The sequence below is a fragment of the Carassius gibelio genome, chromosome B21 (genome assembly GCF_023724105.1).
Source record: "Carassius gibelio isolate Cgi1373 ecotype wild population from Czech Republic chromosome B21, carGib1.2-hapl.c, whole genome shotgun sequence".
Lineage (NCBI taxonomy): Eukaryota > Metazoa > Chordata > Actinopteri > Cypriniformes > Cyprinidae > Carassius > Carassius gibelio.
Genome location: NC_068416.1, coordinates 24,768,680 through 24,786,421, shown reverse-complemented (window position 1 = coordinate 24,786,421; position 17,742 = coordinate 24,768,680). Strand labels below are relative to the sequence as shown.

Below are 17,742 nucleotides of genomic sequence, written 5' to 3'. Positions count from 1 at the left end.
ATATTATCGGTGAAATGTCGCAGAATACTCATATTATCGGTAAAATGTTGCAGAATACTCTACTCATATTATCGGTGAAATGTCATAAAGGAAAGGTTTCAAGATCTCTATTCTTTCATTTCGGACCATCTCCAAAAAAACATTTTAAAAAACTAAACAAATGATTTACAAGTTTAACATGCGTTTATCAACCTAGGAAATATAATAAGTGCTCTTGAAATACGAAATGGGGGCAGGTCCAGATTTAATTCCCCCAGAGTCCGGATTTTGAAAAGCAGTTCTCTAAAACTTTAACGCTCCATTCAAGCCCAGAGTTACAGAATGGCACAATTCTAGAAGAGCACCAACAGAGGTATGTGCTACATTTGCCCAGTCAGCTGACTGAACATGATCTTTAGTCTCATACTGGCTTTGTCTTTCTGGCTACTGATCTCACACCATCATTAAAGACCTTAGTAGGTCACTTCAGTCAGCAGACCGGTTGGGCACAAACTGGCATTGTGTGTGTGTTTGAATGTCTGGAGCAGCAGTAGGTACAGACAGTCTGCTGATCGTTATATGAAAAACATTCATTATGTTCCACGCTGTTTGAAACCAAAAATGTTTTTGTTTTAGACAATGCTGGCATTCTTGCCATGTTTCGAAAACACTTCAGCATTCTGTGCCAAAATAAAATACTTTCAACTACCCAGAATTTTATTTCCTATTCTTATCAATTAATTTATAAATAATCAATCTGTCAGTGACTAGATTAGGAAGTATCTATTTACTCATGTTTACACAGAAAGATTCTGGTAATAAGGCAGTGCCCCATTCTTCAGGGATGTTTTGATCCTCAGTTGCCTTATCTACACAAGACACTGCATGCTGTACTGTTTACATTCTCACCAAACTATGTTTTTGTATTTTAGTTTAGTTTTTTTGTGTTTAAATTTATGCATTTGAGTTGCGTTCTGCAAAAGAAGTGGATAGACTTTTATGTTTTTAAATCTCTCTTTCCCAGACGGAGTGAGCCTGGATCTCGACCTCATTCTTGGCATTCTACAAAGCTTGGCGATAGCCCTCAGGACTCAGAAAGCATGATGCAAGTCACCCAGGGTGGTGTGGGAGCCCCCTGGCACCAAAGCTACCACTCCAGGTCAGTGCAACTCGAACACAAACACACCTGAAGTCTGATGCCACTGTTTAAGAGCAAACAAAGTCTGCCTTTCTTCTATATTTCTCAATGATAGCATGTTAGATTTGAGATATAACAATGAAGATGGCTTTTTTTTTTACAGTTCCCAGCAATGCAACTGAAGTCAGCTTAGCAACAATCCACTAACAGTGAAGACATTTACTCAGAGAGAGATAATATTGTGTGCCTTTATTGCCTGATTTGACTTCATGAGGTGTTTCCTATAAATTGCAACCTCTTGGGCAATTTTACAATTTTTTTTGAATAATTTGAAATGTAATATTTTCCGCAGTTATATTTTTTTTAAATAGAGGAATCACGGTTTTGAATATAAATATCAATATATTTCCAAATGTTAGAATTAGACGAAATGCGAATGATAACGGGGTAGAGAAAAGAATGATCCAACCACAGGTTGCTGCTCATGATAAACCGCTCACGTGTGACAGGCTCTGTGAAGGACAGTAAGTAGGATATATAGTCAGGTGCTTTTGTGTTGACAAAGATGCGACACAGGCAGTGGAATAGGAAAAAATGCAAGAATACAGGAGTTGAACTTCTTTCAACTTATGCCACATTTTTAGAATGCCATTTCATGCATGAGATGAGAGTGCAACAGTCAATTATGTTTACTTAAAAAAAACAATGGAAAAGCAGACCGGTGGAATAAAAAACCCTGTAATGACCTATTACTGTATATCTGATATTTCATGTTTGCATCATGGTGACAAGGCTGAAAGCTGCTGTTCTTTGTTTTTATAGAACATTTCTTGTTAATAATAGTCTACTGGTGTTATACCTTGAGTCATTTGAGAATTTTTTAAAGCATTTTACTTGTATTATTTTTGTACATCAATATTCAATATATGACAAGTTTGTACAGGATGTAGTTGTAGTCCCCAAGTGATTTGTTTAACATATTTAAATCACGTTGACAACTTCATGTGTGGTGCACTTGGAATAATAAATATTCCAATTGGAATAACTTGGGTTAATAATTATTTTTTTTTATTTGAAACCTGTTGTAGTTACATTTTCAAGTTGACAAGTTAAAAATCGAGAATAGGTCAATCGTTCTATAAAAAATTCACTTTTTTTTGTCATATCACCCAGCCCTACTCTTAAATCATGAATTTAATCGAGCATACAACATGCATAAACTTAAATATTTAAAATATGCTCTTGACTGTTTAACTATTACTTGAAAAGTCCATGAACATTAATGTTTCTGGTAGGTCTGAAAAAAAACATCATTTTCGATTATTCCCTTGAAATTTTAATTGCGATCATTTATACCACTGTTTGATGCAACTGCATGCCGTATTTGTACATGAAAATAAACAAGCTGAAAACACTGTAACTGAGAAACTTTAAGTGATTTCCTATAGTATTAAGCCTCAAATATCAATATATGTACACCGGATTGGTCTCTTCTTTAAATTATTAAAAAGTAAAAATATGAATGCTATTATAATGTTATACTAAAACTATCATTAAAATAATGGGAAAAAGCCTTACGATAGCATATATAAATAAATAAAAATATCTTAAGCTCACAGAATAACATAAGTGGACTATGAACGATTAATTGCCGCTTTGAACTATTACTTAATTGTGGCATCCATAATTGTAATCGCAATTAGAAATTCAATTAATTGTGCAGCCCTAGTTTCTAAAAATGAATGTTATCTCAGTCCGAAGTGGCTCTACTGTCTTTCTGTTGATAGTTTTCCTGTTGTGTAGGATCATGGACATAGTTAATTTAGTTCCCCCAAACATTCAAAAACCTTGTGCGCTTGTTATCTTGGTCATTATCTTGTATTTAATCCAGAATGTTCAAGGGCCATCAATGATGACACAAAAAAAAAAATCTGGAGTGTTTGAAGGGGACCGAGCATTGACGCACGGTCTAATGAAAAAAAAAACATTCTTTGGGATGACACTCCCTCAACAACCCCTTTGAAGGTTCCTATGGCAATGGTCACCAATAGCGTTCCACTTTTTGAGACCTGGTGGTCATTTTTTGATGGACTGACTTCTGATTGGCTGATCTAGTTCTTAGAGGGGTAACTGCAGAGCTGTTGACAATGGGTCAGTGACATCATGTTAATTATGCGAGCAGAAATACCAGCAGCCTGATGCCAGCTTTCAGAGTTCGCAATCACATACCCATGAAAGGGCAGTTGCCTCAGCAGACCCAGTGCATCATTGCCATGATTCCAACCTTTACGTAGCCGATTCCCACAGTCAGTGAGCTTGGTAACAGATCTAACGGTGTAGATTTGTCACATTATCATTAGTCCAAGGAAGAGAGAAGAGGAAGTACGAAGAATATGAAGAAGAATACACCAGATATGTTATAACCAGTCCAGACATCAATAACATCAATTGCATTGTAACAGTTATTCTTATCAGGTGTAATCTAATCTTTCTTCTTTATAGTGAATAACTGAGTTGCGAGGATAGCAAACTCAAATTGTGGCTATGAATTCAAAGTAGTAAATCAATGTCTTTGTTGTCTGTCCGAGTCTGTAACAGCTACTAATTTAGCTCGGACTGACCTAAGTTATTTTGGGTCATTGATGTTATCTATTCAATCTAATGCCCCAAAATTACTTGAAAATACAGTTAATACTAAATTACTCATGTTTTTTGTTTTTTTTTCTGCAGTGCCTCAACCACAGACCTATCGGGATTTGAGACAGGATTCCTTAGGAAGAGCCCAGATCAGTACAGTTCCCGGGGCAGCATGGAGAGCCTAGACCACACTCACCCAGCGTACAGCTCCTGCTATCAACTATCAGCATCCAAATCCTCCAGTAGCATTGATCATCTGCACAGCAAGCGGGATTCTGCATACAGTTCCTTCTCGACCAGCTCCAGCATCCCAGAGTATCTTACGGCGGCACCGTCGTTTAACAAGGAGAGGTCTTATTCCATGGAGAACGTTCCACAGAGGGAGGGGATGCAGCAAGCTGATATACGCTACATACGCACTGTGTACGACCCCCAACAGGGTGTGTCTGAAGAGCATGAGATCAGCTCTGCAGCCCTTATGAGATCCAGTGACAGCAGAGCACAGTCTAGAAGTGGGAACGTCTCAGGCCAGATCTGTCATCGTGGCAGCAGTAGTAGTGGAAGCAGTGGGAGTAGCGGAAGCACCTCCAGCTCACAACGCCACAGTGTTGGGCCAGTCTGGGATTCAGTGCACAACCGGCACTCCTATGAGAACATAAAGGGGGCTCCAGCCCCTCCATTACGCAGTGACAGCTATGCAGCATATCGCAATCATGAGCGTCCCAACTCCTGGTCGAGTCTTGAACATGTTCGGTCGCAGCGGGGACTTCACAAGGGTTCCTGGCATCATTCGAGTGGTTCTGTGGCAACAGGAAAGTCCTCGTTTGGTGCTGAAGGTCAGTTGCACACAGTCATAGAAAAAAGCCCTGAAAGTAGCCCAACCACCAAACCCAAACAGAGTTTTCCTCAGGCTACACAACCCGGTCGCTTCATGTTACCCACTAGCATCTACCCTGTTCCACCTCCTGAGCCTCATTTTGCACAAATTCCAACCAGCAACCCAAACTCTGGGAGTGTATACCCAGCACTGGCCAAGGAGAGTAAGCACAACAATCACTGTGACCACTTGGGTGGACCAGTGAAAGAGGACCGTGTCATTGTTGAAAACGGATACCAAAGCAATGCTCCTATCTCAAACCCAGTCCAAGCTCATGTTTCGGCACAACCAAAGCTCCCCGACCGAGTACAAGAAGACACTCAAGTCAAACCTGTTTTTTATCGGCCTCATTCGCACCCAGAAATTCAGAAGTCACAAGTGCCATATCTACCCCAGGAAAGGAGGGACCCTTACACCCCTGTACAACCAAGAGGAGAGAGACCTAAGTTCTCTCTTGGTATGGAGGATTACGACAACTACAGGCCACCTCAAGATAAAGAACAAAACAAATGCAAAGAGCAAAGCATCCATCTAGACCAAGTTTTCACTGGGAAAGTCTCACAGGAACAAGTTGCTCAAACAAACAGAGGAAACTTCATGCAATCTCAAGGAAGTGACCACATGGTCAAACCTTCAAGGCACTACAGTGAAACTAGTGCTCTCCAACAGAGAGGTCAAGACCTGGATCACCCCCTGACCAGACTGGAGAATGCACTTGCTGAGGTTCAACGATGCACCAGTCCCGAGAGTACAACTAGCCAATCCAGTTTCCAAAGTGAGCGTAGCATGTCCGTGCTGGAGAAAGTAAGTCGTTTTGAGAGACAGCAAGTAAAACCTCGCAGTCATAGCAGCCTCTCCCACCATGGTTCTACGAATCGTCCGAGCCAAACGCCACGACCTTCCAGTGCCAAGAGCTCCTTCTCTGGTGTAGAGGATGTGCGCAACATGTTGGAGAGAAGCAACAGCTCGGTTCCTCATGGGAGGACTCAAAGTACTTCTAGCATGGCAAGTTATGATGGACACATGAATGTGCATCAAGATTTCCTACCTAGACGTGGGAGTAGTGATCATATCCAACATCGACAGCAACAACAGCCTGTTGTTGCCCATAAGACCTGTCTTCAAAGAAGTAAGAGCACCTTTCAGCTTGGTGAGGGGAATGGAAAAGACATCCATGGGAAAGGTGACATTCATGACATCTTGGGCACCATCCAAGATACATCTTTTAACAGAGCATATCGAGACAGCATTAAAGATGCCCAGTCTACTGTTCTGAGGTCAACTTCCTTCAGAAGACGTGACCTTGGTGTAAACCCTCCACCAGTGCCAGCGAAACACATGTCTTTAGAACGAAGTCCAAAACCAGCTACAACATCCCCACACACTCCAAAGGAACGTCATGTTGTTCCTGTTGAAGCACCAAACAGAACCTCTCCTCCTGACCTCCCCAGTGTCCCAGCTGCTGGACCCCCAGTTATGCGGATCTGTGGACGCAAACGATTCACAATGGAGCAAAGGAAGCGATGCTATTCTGAGCCTGAAAACATGCATGAAGTTGGAGTGTTGACTCAGGAAACCAATCAGGCTGACAGGAAGGTTCAACAACAGTTTCTGGCAAGTGAGACGAGTGTTGCGAACAGACGCAGGATGTTTGAGCAGGTGGCAAATCGTAACCCTGACCCCAGAATTTTCTCCTCCAGGCCTGATTTGAAGCAAGTGCAACAAGATGCACTTGTTGAGTATATGGAGCGCAAAACAGGTAGAAGAGTAGACGGACGTTCAAACCGCCCACATAGCGCTTATCTACACTCCGCTTCTTCCTCTTCTGCTGACTCGCGAAGCCTCATCTCCACCCCAAGTATGAGCTCTTTGCAAGAGCCAGCATATGATGGCCTCACTCGTGTTATACATAAATCCTCCACCCTTTCAGCTGGAATGCAAAGCTCCTTTTACCCCCTTAGGGGAAGCCAAACCCACACACGGTCTGAGGTTTTTGGCCAACAGTCAGAAGCCACAAATCCTGAATCTCACAAAACAGGCCCAGTCCTGACCAGACATACCCTTCCACAGCACTTGGAAGCCACTTTTGAGAGAGTCTCCTCTGCCAGAAGCTCAGGAAGGTCAGCTTCAGCTGAGGATTTGCTTGACCGTAGTGAAGAACGCCCTATTTCTCAGCACTTTCGATCCAGGTCATCTCCTGTGGAGAACTTTAGTCAGGTAACATTCATTTATTAGCTGGGTAAACTTGACTGTGTCACTGGTTAGATCATTGAAGTGACGTGACTTCATACCACACAGTTAAACAATAATGTTCATGACTGAGTAAATCTGCTTATTTTAACCCTCTTATTGGATAGTTACAACTGATTACTTACTCAGAGTAGCTAGAAAGCTAATGAAAAACCCTCAGAACTGAAGAGAATCAGCATTCACAAGCAAACTATATACATTTTCTTCCCACCAACTAAAAAAAATAAAAATGTCACATTTATGTCATTACAAACTTGTATGACTTATCATTTCTTCTGTGGAATGCAAATGAGGATATTTTGAACACTATTTGTACAATCCATACAATAAGAGTCTATGGGGTCAAACTGGATCTTGTTTTTACGCCAAAACTTGGACTCATTGTATGGACAAAAACGGTCTTCAAAATATTTTCTTTTTTATCTTCCACAGTAGAAATTACCATATTTTTCGGACTATAAGTCGCACCTGAGTATAAGTCGCATCAGTCAAAAAATACATCATGACGAGGAAAAAAACATATATAAATCGCACTGGATTATAAGTCGCATTTATTTAGAACCAAGAAACAAGAGAAAACATTACCGTCTACAGCCGCAAGAGGGCGCTCTATGTTTTCAGTGTAGACTACAGGAGCAATGAGAAGCATAGAGCGCCCTCTCACGGCTGGAGACGGTATTGTTTTCTCTTGGTTCATTTCTCTCGGTTCATGTCAAATTAATTTTGATAAATAAGTCGCACCTGACTATAAGTCGCAGGACCAGCCAAACTATGAAAAAAGTGTGACTTATAGTCCGGAAAATACGGTATGTCTTAACATGAGGGTGGGTAAATCATGGCATTTAAATTTTTGGAGCAACAGTCAAGCTGGTGTTCAGTGGTAATGAGTGCATACGTTTTCAGCCAATCATGGTACTTGGTGGTCTGTCTGGTATAGGGCAAAAGAACAGTCCCTTTCCTATTGATGGGCAGATAATCACTTTTGTACCCACTCCTGGTGCACCACAGGAAGAGGCCAGTGCTCCTCACATCCTGTTTGGTGCCACAGAGCCTGGGTTTTAGTCCGAGATCTGACAGATGTGCAACAGATAACTGCACTCCTTCTGTGCCAGAGGGGAGGAGTCGGAGATAATGGACAACCCGTCATGGTTTTGGGTTTGAAATATTTGGAATGGTTAAGAAAACCATTTATCAAGGAGAATAATTATCCTTTATGTAAACGATAATGGTTCTGGTATGACGATAATTTTGTGTACAGTAGACACACAACTATCCTGTGAAATCCCAGACTGTTCCAGCAAAGCAAAATGGAAATGGTTCAAGCAGGGGATAAAATACCAGGATGATGACATTGCTACTTGCTGATATTGTGGCTTTACATAAACCTAAACATTCTAGCCACGAAAAAAGATTAAAACCAAGCACACCATTCAGGTCTCAGTCTTTGCATCTGTTCACAGTTCATGCTAACTGAAACGACATCGTTCAGCTATGAGGATGTTGTCATGCTGTGTCTATTTTTATTAACTGATCTTAGTTTATCAGTAGTCATGGCATGCGCTTGAGTTTAAAATTAACGTTAAAGTACCAACGCTCTCTAAACTTGAGGTAACCATGAAATAATGATTAACTTCCTGTTCCTGGTATAGGAAACTTCACTATTTTCACCTCTTCTAGAAAGTGCTGCAATGTCACCTGCTCGTATAAAATATTATTTGTTCTTTTGTTCCCTTTTTGTCTAGGACTTCTTAGCCAGAGACCTTCAGTCGTTGAGAGTTTCCTCCAAGGAATCCTTTGAAAACAGGTTTGTGTATACAATAAAAAACATTCACTTCTCGTGTCTTACAAATAAAGACCTATGTACAACATGTGTAGATATTATTTTGCACAGAATTCACATACTAAAACGATTATACATACAAATATTTCATTCATTGGATGATCTATTTGCATTCTATAGGCTTTAAATTAAGATTGATTTGCATGAGTAACATTTTTGTTCCACAAGTATTGTACAGCCCTTTAAGGAGCAATAATCTTTGCAAGTTCTAAACTATTTGAAACAGAGTTTTATGGAAATATTTACCCATAAATGGTTTTAAATTGAGGACCAACCCTTAATCGGGCAGTGGCAGTGACAGTCCCGCTGCAGCTATTTTTGAGTTTGTTTTGAGCCATGCACGAATTCCCACCAGAAGGAGAAATGATTTGCATTTAATTTACTCGGAAAATGACAGCTATTGGAAACTTGACAAGCACAACATAATGATGGTACTTTCTCATTTCATATGCATTTTTTAAAGGTACAATATGTACGATTTTCGTAATCAGATATCTAAAACTTGCACAGTGCGCGGTATATTTCATGCATTTAAGTTATCCCAAACTAAAAAAAGAAATTCACATTTTAAATAATGAATCGCCCCTGGTCATTGTCCCCTTTTAATGACGAAATATCCGCACTATCCTCACTTTCTGCTTGTAGAAACTGACAACACACACAGCAGACACAAATGCTGCTGTACAGTTAATTACAGCTGTTGCGAATAAAGTTAAAATTAAAAGTACTTACCGCAGCATTAAATTTAGATCTGCTCAATGTTGCTCCATTATTTTTTACACCTTTTTACAGTTTTGCGCATTATAACCAATCACACACACGAGTCTGTTGAATGCAACGGCCAATCAGAGGCATTCAGATTAGTTTTTTGTTCACTTTGACTGAAATTCAGCTCTCACACGAATTCTCTCATCATAAAGTGCAGGTGTAAGTATGATGTAAGAGATTCATTCATCAAACCGTGTATAGACAGCTCTTCTGATTATAAGAGGAGTTTTGAGAGTGCTTAAACTCGCGCTAGACTGAAGTCAGTCACAATGTTCTTTCACAATGTAAATGTTCTTTGCTCGCATTTTGTTGTATGCAAAACTTACATATTGTGCCTTTTAATAGGGTGTTGGTAAACATGGGACACAAACAGCCGTCAAGTTCAGCACATATGGAGAGGAGTTACCAGCCAAACCAGGGTCCTGTCCAGCAAAACGCACCTGTGTTGAGGCGTGAGCGTCAGAGACATTCGGACCGGCCTAGAGCGCAGAGTGCTTCAGGTCTGGCTGCATCTGTGGGACTCCCTTGCCCTTTGACCTCTCCAGGCCTTGACTGGAATAACGGAGACAGACTGTATCAGCCCAACCTGGACTCTATTGCATTTCCCGAAACTGGCCCACATAGTCAGAGGAGTCCAGTGGGAATGCTGCGGCAAGACTCCAGCGACACCAGCACTTCTGAAGACACCCTGAAGAACTTCCCGTGTCCGGTGGCCACTTCCTCACCTCCACACCCAGAGGTCACTGGGTCACAACTTGATTCAAGGCTGCCCAAGAGCCAGGTTTCCCTAACAAAGCCACCTCTCTCTCTTCGGATCTCAGATTCTAACCTCGTAGATGTTCAGAGTGTGTCTCAAGAAGATGATGAAGTGTTTTTTGTGCCTCCACCGCCACCACCGCCTGCACTGCCCATCAGAGTGACCGAGATTACGGAGGACTTCCCGCCTCCTCCGCCAGTCGAGGAGAACGTGGAGGTGTCTTTCCAGCATCCGGGACTATTACAGCCCATCAGGTAGAAACACTTCTTGTTGGTCTTGAAATTTTGAGGGATTAATTTAAGGGCTTGAACATGATTTTATGTGCCAATCATATCCCTCATTATTTTTTTAATGTAGGTTAGATTTCGGCTTATGATTTGTGTGATAGGAATGTTGTTTCAAGAGCAACAAACAAACATGTCAATCACATTCATGTTACAATACAGTCACATTTAAAAGAATGTTCTGTTCAGTACAAGTTCATCTCAGTCTGCAGCATTTGAATACCACAAAAAACAATTAAAATTCATCCTTTTGTTTTGTTTTTTCTTAGACCAAAAAAAAAGCAAAAGTCAAGGCTATGGTGAAGTGACACCCATATGATAAATATATACACAAATACAAATGTATTTATATATACAGTATAAAAGTGTATTTATTCTTTAAAAAGCAAAAATTAAGACCATGGTGAGGTGACCCATATGACAAATGGGGAAAAAAAAACATTTTGCATTAACCCAAAAAGTATTTTTAAGGAACACATGTTAGGTAAAAAATGTCAGCCTGAATGCACTGTTAGTCGCTTTGAATAAAAGCTACTGCTACATGCATACATTTAATTTTAATTTAATTTAATTTAATTTAAAAATGTATTTTTCTGACATTTCTGAAGCATATTTTGTAATACATTTTTCCACTGTGAAATCACTTTAACACATGTATTGTGCATGTCTTGTGACTGCACTACTGAAACAGTTAACAGTTTAACAAATTGGCTCTATTTACTTTCTTTGTATATGCCTGATTTAACCCAGATTTTGCTTTTGTTTTATGTTTTTCAAAAGGAAATGAAGGAATTGGTTGTAATTCATTTCTGTCATGCCATCGATTGCACTGAGCCCCAAATATCCTTCAGTCTCATTACCGTAACATGATTTCCTATCATTTCACATTGCAGCAGCCGTGAGAGTCTGACTGACGCTGACGCCTCTCAACCCCAGTCGCCCGTCAGCGCTCCTCCAGAGCAGGACGCCTCTGAGATCCTGGGACCGGACTACCATCTTCTGTCCAGACGAGAGCGGACACAAGCCGAGCTGCTCGTGGAGACGTTAGCCCGAGAGCTGGTGAGCCACGACGAATCCCTCACCTCGCTCCTGGACACCTGGGCGAGTAAAACCACCCTGGATCTGATGGAGGACATCTTCCCATCACACAGCAGCCATCTGAGTGACAGGTGAGTGTTGAACAGATGGTGAAGGAGGAATCATGTATATAGTGTTACCCAATCATCAGCTGCATCTCATGCTCACAGGAACAATAAACACAAGAGCTCTTAGTTTAAAGCTGATTATATTAGTGCTCAAAGGTCACGGCCTAATTTTATTGCAAAAACTCTGTGTAAAGATAATGACACGCTTCTTTATGTTTCCTGTATTTAGTTCATAATTCACTCATGTTCCTTTGAAAAAAAAAAAAGTGACTGTGGCGGTACTGTGATACAGGATTGATGTATTAACTCAATGATTACTGTACTCATTTAACATATTATTTACATGGTGCACAAGGTGTTGAATGACTAATATGGGATTTTTAATGGCTGTTGATATCTAGAAACCAGGATGCAGTGTTTTTACTCTTAGCTAGAACTAAAACTATTAAGAACTGTTTTCCAGTGATTTAAATAAAGGAGAATGAAATAGAACATAAATATTAGATGAAACACTTAAACTTAAATATATTATATAAGCATAAGCAAGTGAAAAGAACAAGTTACAAAATTACTAAATCTAAAACTAAAGAAAAATTACATAAAAAATAAGTTATATAAAGCCTAATAAAAATGGTCAAAGATAAAAAATTCACAACAATAATAATGAAAAAAAACTTATTTTATAATTTAAAGTTATCATTTAGCATTAATAAATACTATAATTGCATGTAAATAATACTAAAAATACTATAATAATACTAAGAGCGCTGATATGTACGGAATGAAATTTCAAACATGAAATGAATATTAATAGCTACTGTAAAATTGTCTAATATCCCTAAATCTGTTACATAAAAAGTGTCTTTTGAGGAGATTATTGGTAGATTTATATTTATCACATAAACCAATAAATCGTCCTGGCTGATATAAATTGTTATATCTGTACTCCAAGTGAAGAATACTCTGGTCTTACATACAAAAAAAAAAAACTTCAATGTAATAAGATACCCATGTGCTCATTTAAAACAAATACACTGATCTAAGTTTGCAGAAAACATGAAAGATGTTCATTGAAAACAGGATTTATAGCTTTATATCCAACACAAACATTCCACTGGAATGCTTGGAAAGATATCAAACACATGGAACTCAGAGATAAAATGGATGATCTTGATTAGTTTTGTCAGATTATTCAAACTAGGTCTCTCATCCTCTCCGTGTGTAAAACTTTTACTCTATAGTCTGTATAATGAGAGGACACGCGCTAATGAGCGCAGAGCTACACTGACATCTAGTGGCCGATCATGGAATACACACAGTTCACCATCTACCTGCTGAATGGAGAAACTTGTCACACACTCCGATACTAGACCCAGTTTTGCAGACATGCTCATAAAATATACTGTTAAATTACAATATTCAATTTTCTTTCTTAAATAAACATTTTAGTGCAATGCATTAGGATTATGCATGCATAAATAATTAACAAAACAGTGAAAAGTATGGTACTGCTATGTATTTTATTTTGACATAATATCATATAAAAAGGTTTTTGCACATGTTTTTATATCCAAAATCAAATGCATTTTCTTTAATCGGTTTATGCATTTATTAACTGCATGTACTATAGTAACAGCACAGTAAATCGTTTTAAAACATCTATCTATCACTTATAAAACTGATTTACTCCTGGTTATATGCGGCGTGTGTTTGTTCTGTAGAGTCGTTGAACTAAACGTGAAATTACTTGTGCTCTGTTTGACACGGGGAATGTGGATTTTAGCCATTCTCTGTTCCTCTATCTGACTAAATAGGGCATTCAGGAGTAAAACTCATTGTTTGGTGTGTTTGATCTCCATTAGGGCTCAGGATGGTCCAGATACTCCCTCTGAGACTGCTCCAAGAAAAATGGAAACCAACCTGGATGACGAGGAAGAGCACTTGAATCAGAAAAAGGTCAGATACACATTTATGAATTAACATAGTAAAAATGAATAGGAATAATAATTACAAAATGTATATAACTGCAACCTATGAAATATCAATACATTTCTAATGTATGAATATTTTATACATGCATTTTATAGATTTATGTATGTTTCCGCATTTAATAATATTAAAACCTATCAAAAATATATTTGTACAACATAAATATTTTTATAGAAAGATTTTTAAATGTTAACATCTAATAATAACTAGCAAATGTATTTTGATAGGTTTAGTTATGTGTATTTGTATTTTATAAATATTTATAATTTTTTATACATATATAATTATTATTTTAGCATTTAATTATTTCATTATGATTCAGCTATTTGTAATAAAAATAACTAAATAACTAAGAAATATAAGGAACTAAAACCTATCAAAAATATATATTTGTACAATTTTTATAGATAGATTTGTCATGTTTATGCAAAAGTTTTAACATCTAATAATTAGTAAATATAAGCACTCACCAAATATAAGCAACCTACCAAAATATATTTATTTTATAATGCATAAATATTTTTTTATTTTTAATGCATATTGTATGTTCCGTTATGTATATAATATATAATATAACTAAAAGCTATAAAAATATATTTGCATGCTTGCTGTGTGGTAACAGTGACTGCATTGTTTACACTCTCATACTGGATTCATGTTGTATTCACTGAATGCAGTGGCACATAATTGAGCACAAAGCCATTCTTCAGTGTGTGTTTGTTGAGGGTGCAGTGTTGTGTCTGCTCCTGCAGGTGGAGCTGTTGCACGCGCTGCAGGTGAGCGTGCGGTCGCTGCAGGGAGAGAGAGACGGACTCTCGGAGCAGCAGAAGCGCTTCACAGCTCTAGGCGACAGCATTGAGGCTTTAGTTCAGCAGCGCTGCAAACCCAACGAGAGAGAGAAGTACCGCATGTTCGTCGGAGACCTGGAGAAGATCGTCAACCTGCTGCTGTCGCTGAGCGCTCGACTCGCCCGCGTGGAAAACGCCCTCAGCGCGCTGGACGACGACGCTGCGGAGGAGAGGGTGAGGAGCGTCGCAGGAAATAAACAAACAGATTTCCCCACTGAAATTGATTTGGAATATTCATCTAAATTTCATGCACCAAAATCTATTTAATTAAATCATTTTTTATAATTTTCATTAAACATTCTTAAATTTAGAAAAAAGGGTTATTATAGTTAACTCGTACTAAAATCATAAAGAAATTAACTTTAAAGAATAATATATTTTTAAATTATAAATATTTTAAAGATGTTATACATATATTAAATATGTATTTACATGTTTTACAAAAATTAACTAGTAAATATAAGTCACTAAAACTAATCAAAAATATATTTATATTCATAATTTTTTTGGTTATTTGTTTATACAAATATTGTATGTATTGTTTTTTTATAATTTTTTGTACATTCTGAAATATATTATAAAAAAATATATGAAACTGTAAACTATAAAAATGTAATCAAATCTCTGTAAAAAAAATTGTCTATATTAATATACATTATCATATTTTACAAAAAATTACAAAAAACAACAACAAAATGACTAAACCTATTTTAAAATATACAAAAATATAGTATTTTAATTATACTACAAAAAAAATAAATGTAAAAAAAAATGTGTGAATTGTAAATATATTATAACATTTTAATTATAGTAAAATAATGTTTAGAACTAAATGGGACATTTTTGCTACTGTAACTTTTTAGACTTGTATGTAAACACTGTTTTTGCCTGTAATTGATGGACAGTAATGAAAAATAATTAGTGATAATTTTTTATGCTAATATGGAGTTTACTTACAAGTCTTAAAAGGTACAGCAAAAAAGCAAAGCCAAAAATGTCCTGCTGCTTTCGATCCGTTATATTTAGTGCTGTCACATCCTTGCAAACAATGCTTTTGCAAATTGGTGTTACTAATGACCTGCATTACAGGTTTACAAAACGATTTGCACTGAAATCTGGTGCATAAAACTTCAGACCAAAATGATCAGGCATGTTACAAATCATTAAACGTTTCAAAAGAACAAGGAAAATGGGATTATCTGCTTTAATACACCAGTGAACATACAAGGATCTGGTTTGTAATGAAATCAGTCTCTTCTGCCCTGCACAGCCACTTTTACCCATCCTGCTTCAAATAAACATGTCCAAAACAACGATTAGAGAACATTTTAGAACATTACAGCATCATAAACACACACTGCTTTAGTACTGGGATAGTTATGATAGTTATGAAGGAATTTAATGCGTCCTCACAAAATAAAATAATTAATTTCTGATTTGTTTGTGTGTGTCTGCAGGAATCGCTGCAGCTGAAGAGGAAGCAGTTGTGCAGTCAACAGGAAGACGCTCGCGAGCTGAAGGAAAACCTGGACCGGCGCGAGCGAGTGGTTCTGGACATTCTGGCGGGTTACCTGAACGGCCCCCAGCTGCGCGACTATCAGCGTTACATCCGCATCAAACCTGCCCTTCTGATTCGCCAGCGCCACCTGGACGAGCTCATACGGCAGGGGGAGGAGCAAGTACAGAAGCTGGAGGAGACCCTCCCCCTTGAGTCCCGCCCACAGAACACTGACTCCGCCCCCCAAACTCCACATTGTTTTAACTCCACCCACTTGCCACGTCCCACCACTGTGACCTCACTCTGACTCCGCCCATCATAGAATGACGTCGCTTGCAGCCGAGGACGAATCAGAATCAATGCAATGCACACTAAGAAGTGCCTTAAATGAAGGAGACTATTTCTGACTTTTTAAAGTGTGGAAGACAAGAACTGTGTTTTATCGACACTAAACAAATGCACAGTGCATTCACACTACACACTACACATATAGCACATCACTGAAGTACAATGCTAATTCAATGGCACCGAATGCCTCGTTGTGATTGGCCGAAACACAAATCATTTCCAGCCCTGAGCACTTTGGAACACGTGAACCACTAGGACGTCACAAAGACAAGAAACTATTGAACACGCAAACACTTTCGCTCTATTTGAAATTCCTGCCGTCGATAAAAGCGACAGCTGATTATTTATGATTTTATGTGGTTTAGAAACTATTTTGTACTCTGTACGTTGCTGTATATACTGAATCCCCTCGTGATTTGAAAATCTAGATGGTTAAAAAGCAGAATAGATATTGTATTTTTGTAAGCATATGACTAGCGAGGGTGGTTTTGGCCGGCTTTAACAGGTGCTATTATACCTAAATCAGAAAAAACAATGATGGTTCATCAGCACTTGAACACAGTATCAGTACATTTGTTTCGATATTGATTAGGATGCAAAAATGATGAATATTATTCACAACTCCGCTCCATGCAGGGTGTTTTCTACTTCTTGGTTTGGATCACAATGCACATGCCCAAAATATTTTGCCAGTATATTTTATTTTATTTGAATTTGTGGTTGTTTTTTAATTTGGAGAACATCTTTCTTTACGAAATATCTACCCCCTGCACATCTGTATGAAAAGGCCGTGATAGCAGCAAACTGTAGATGCTCGTATTAGAAGCATTTATATCAGATTGTTCTTGTATAAGAGGCAGAACTGCTGTTGTGAACCGATGCACATGCTATTGTTCTGGTTTTTTGTTTTGTTGGGGCTAATCTGAAGAAACTGTTCGGCCATGCTTTACACTGTTTAAAAGCAAAAAGTCAAAATAAATTATTTTTTAAAACAACCTCATTGTTTTGTGGTTACATTCTTTGCAGTTTTGTCAATTCTAACTGATAATGCTGAAGGGACACTTAGCGTATTAGTATATTAATAGAATTATTTTAATTAAACATTAATATTTCAGCGGTTTTATTCCTAACAAAAATAAATGAATCCCACACACTGCTCTAGCGTGTAAATAATATTTTTAAAGCAATGTTTTTGTCATGCAACCTTCATCAGGCATTGTTTAAAGTTATGAGGCCTAATGAAGGACACTAGAGCCACCGCATTAAACAACCAATTTCATGAATATACTGACTCTGGATTTTAATAGTATATTTACAGAACCTTACAGAATTTTATTTTTGCTTTTTATACTTAACTCATTATAGGTATAATAATTCATGCATG

At 38.2% G+C, this 17,742-nt stretch overlaps 1 protein-coding gene across 5 annotated transcripts in view; it reads left to right on the top strand.

Moving 5' to 3' along the window:
- The window catches only part of LOC127985774 (protein Shroom3), a 49,546-nt gene extending 32,196 nt beyond the window's left edge, over nt 1-17,350 (top strand). For all 5 annotated transcript variants that reach the window (XM_052587921.1, XM_052587922.1, XM_052587924.1 and 2 more), the window contains 8 exons: nt 1,004-1,138; nt 3,848-6,848; nt 8,624-8,685; nt 9,835-10,500; nt 11,424-11,699; nt 13,538-13,631; nt 14,417-14,686; nt 15,970-17,350. In XM_052587921.1, coding sequence (XP_052443881.1) covers nt 1,004-1,138; nt 3,848-6,848; nt 8,624-8,685; nt 9,835-10,500; nt 11,424-11,699; nt 13,538-13,631; nt 14,417-14,686; nt 15,970-16,317 — 4,852 coding nt within the window. In that variant the 3' untranslated portion in view covers nt 16,318-17,350. The remainder of the gene's footprint in view (nt 1-1,003; nt 1,139-3,847; nt 6,849-8,623; nt 8,686-9,834; nt 10,501-11,423; nt 11,700-13,537; nt 13,632-14,416; nt 14,687-15,969) is intronic.
- The last annotated feature ends 392 nt before the right edge of the window (nt 17,351-17,742 follow it).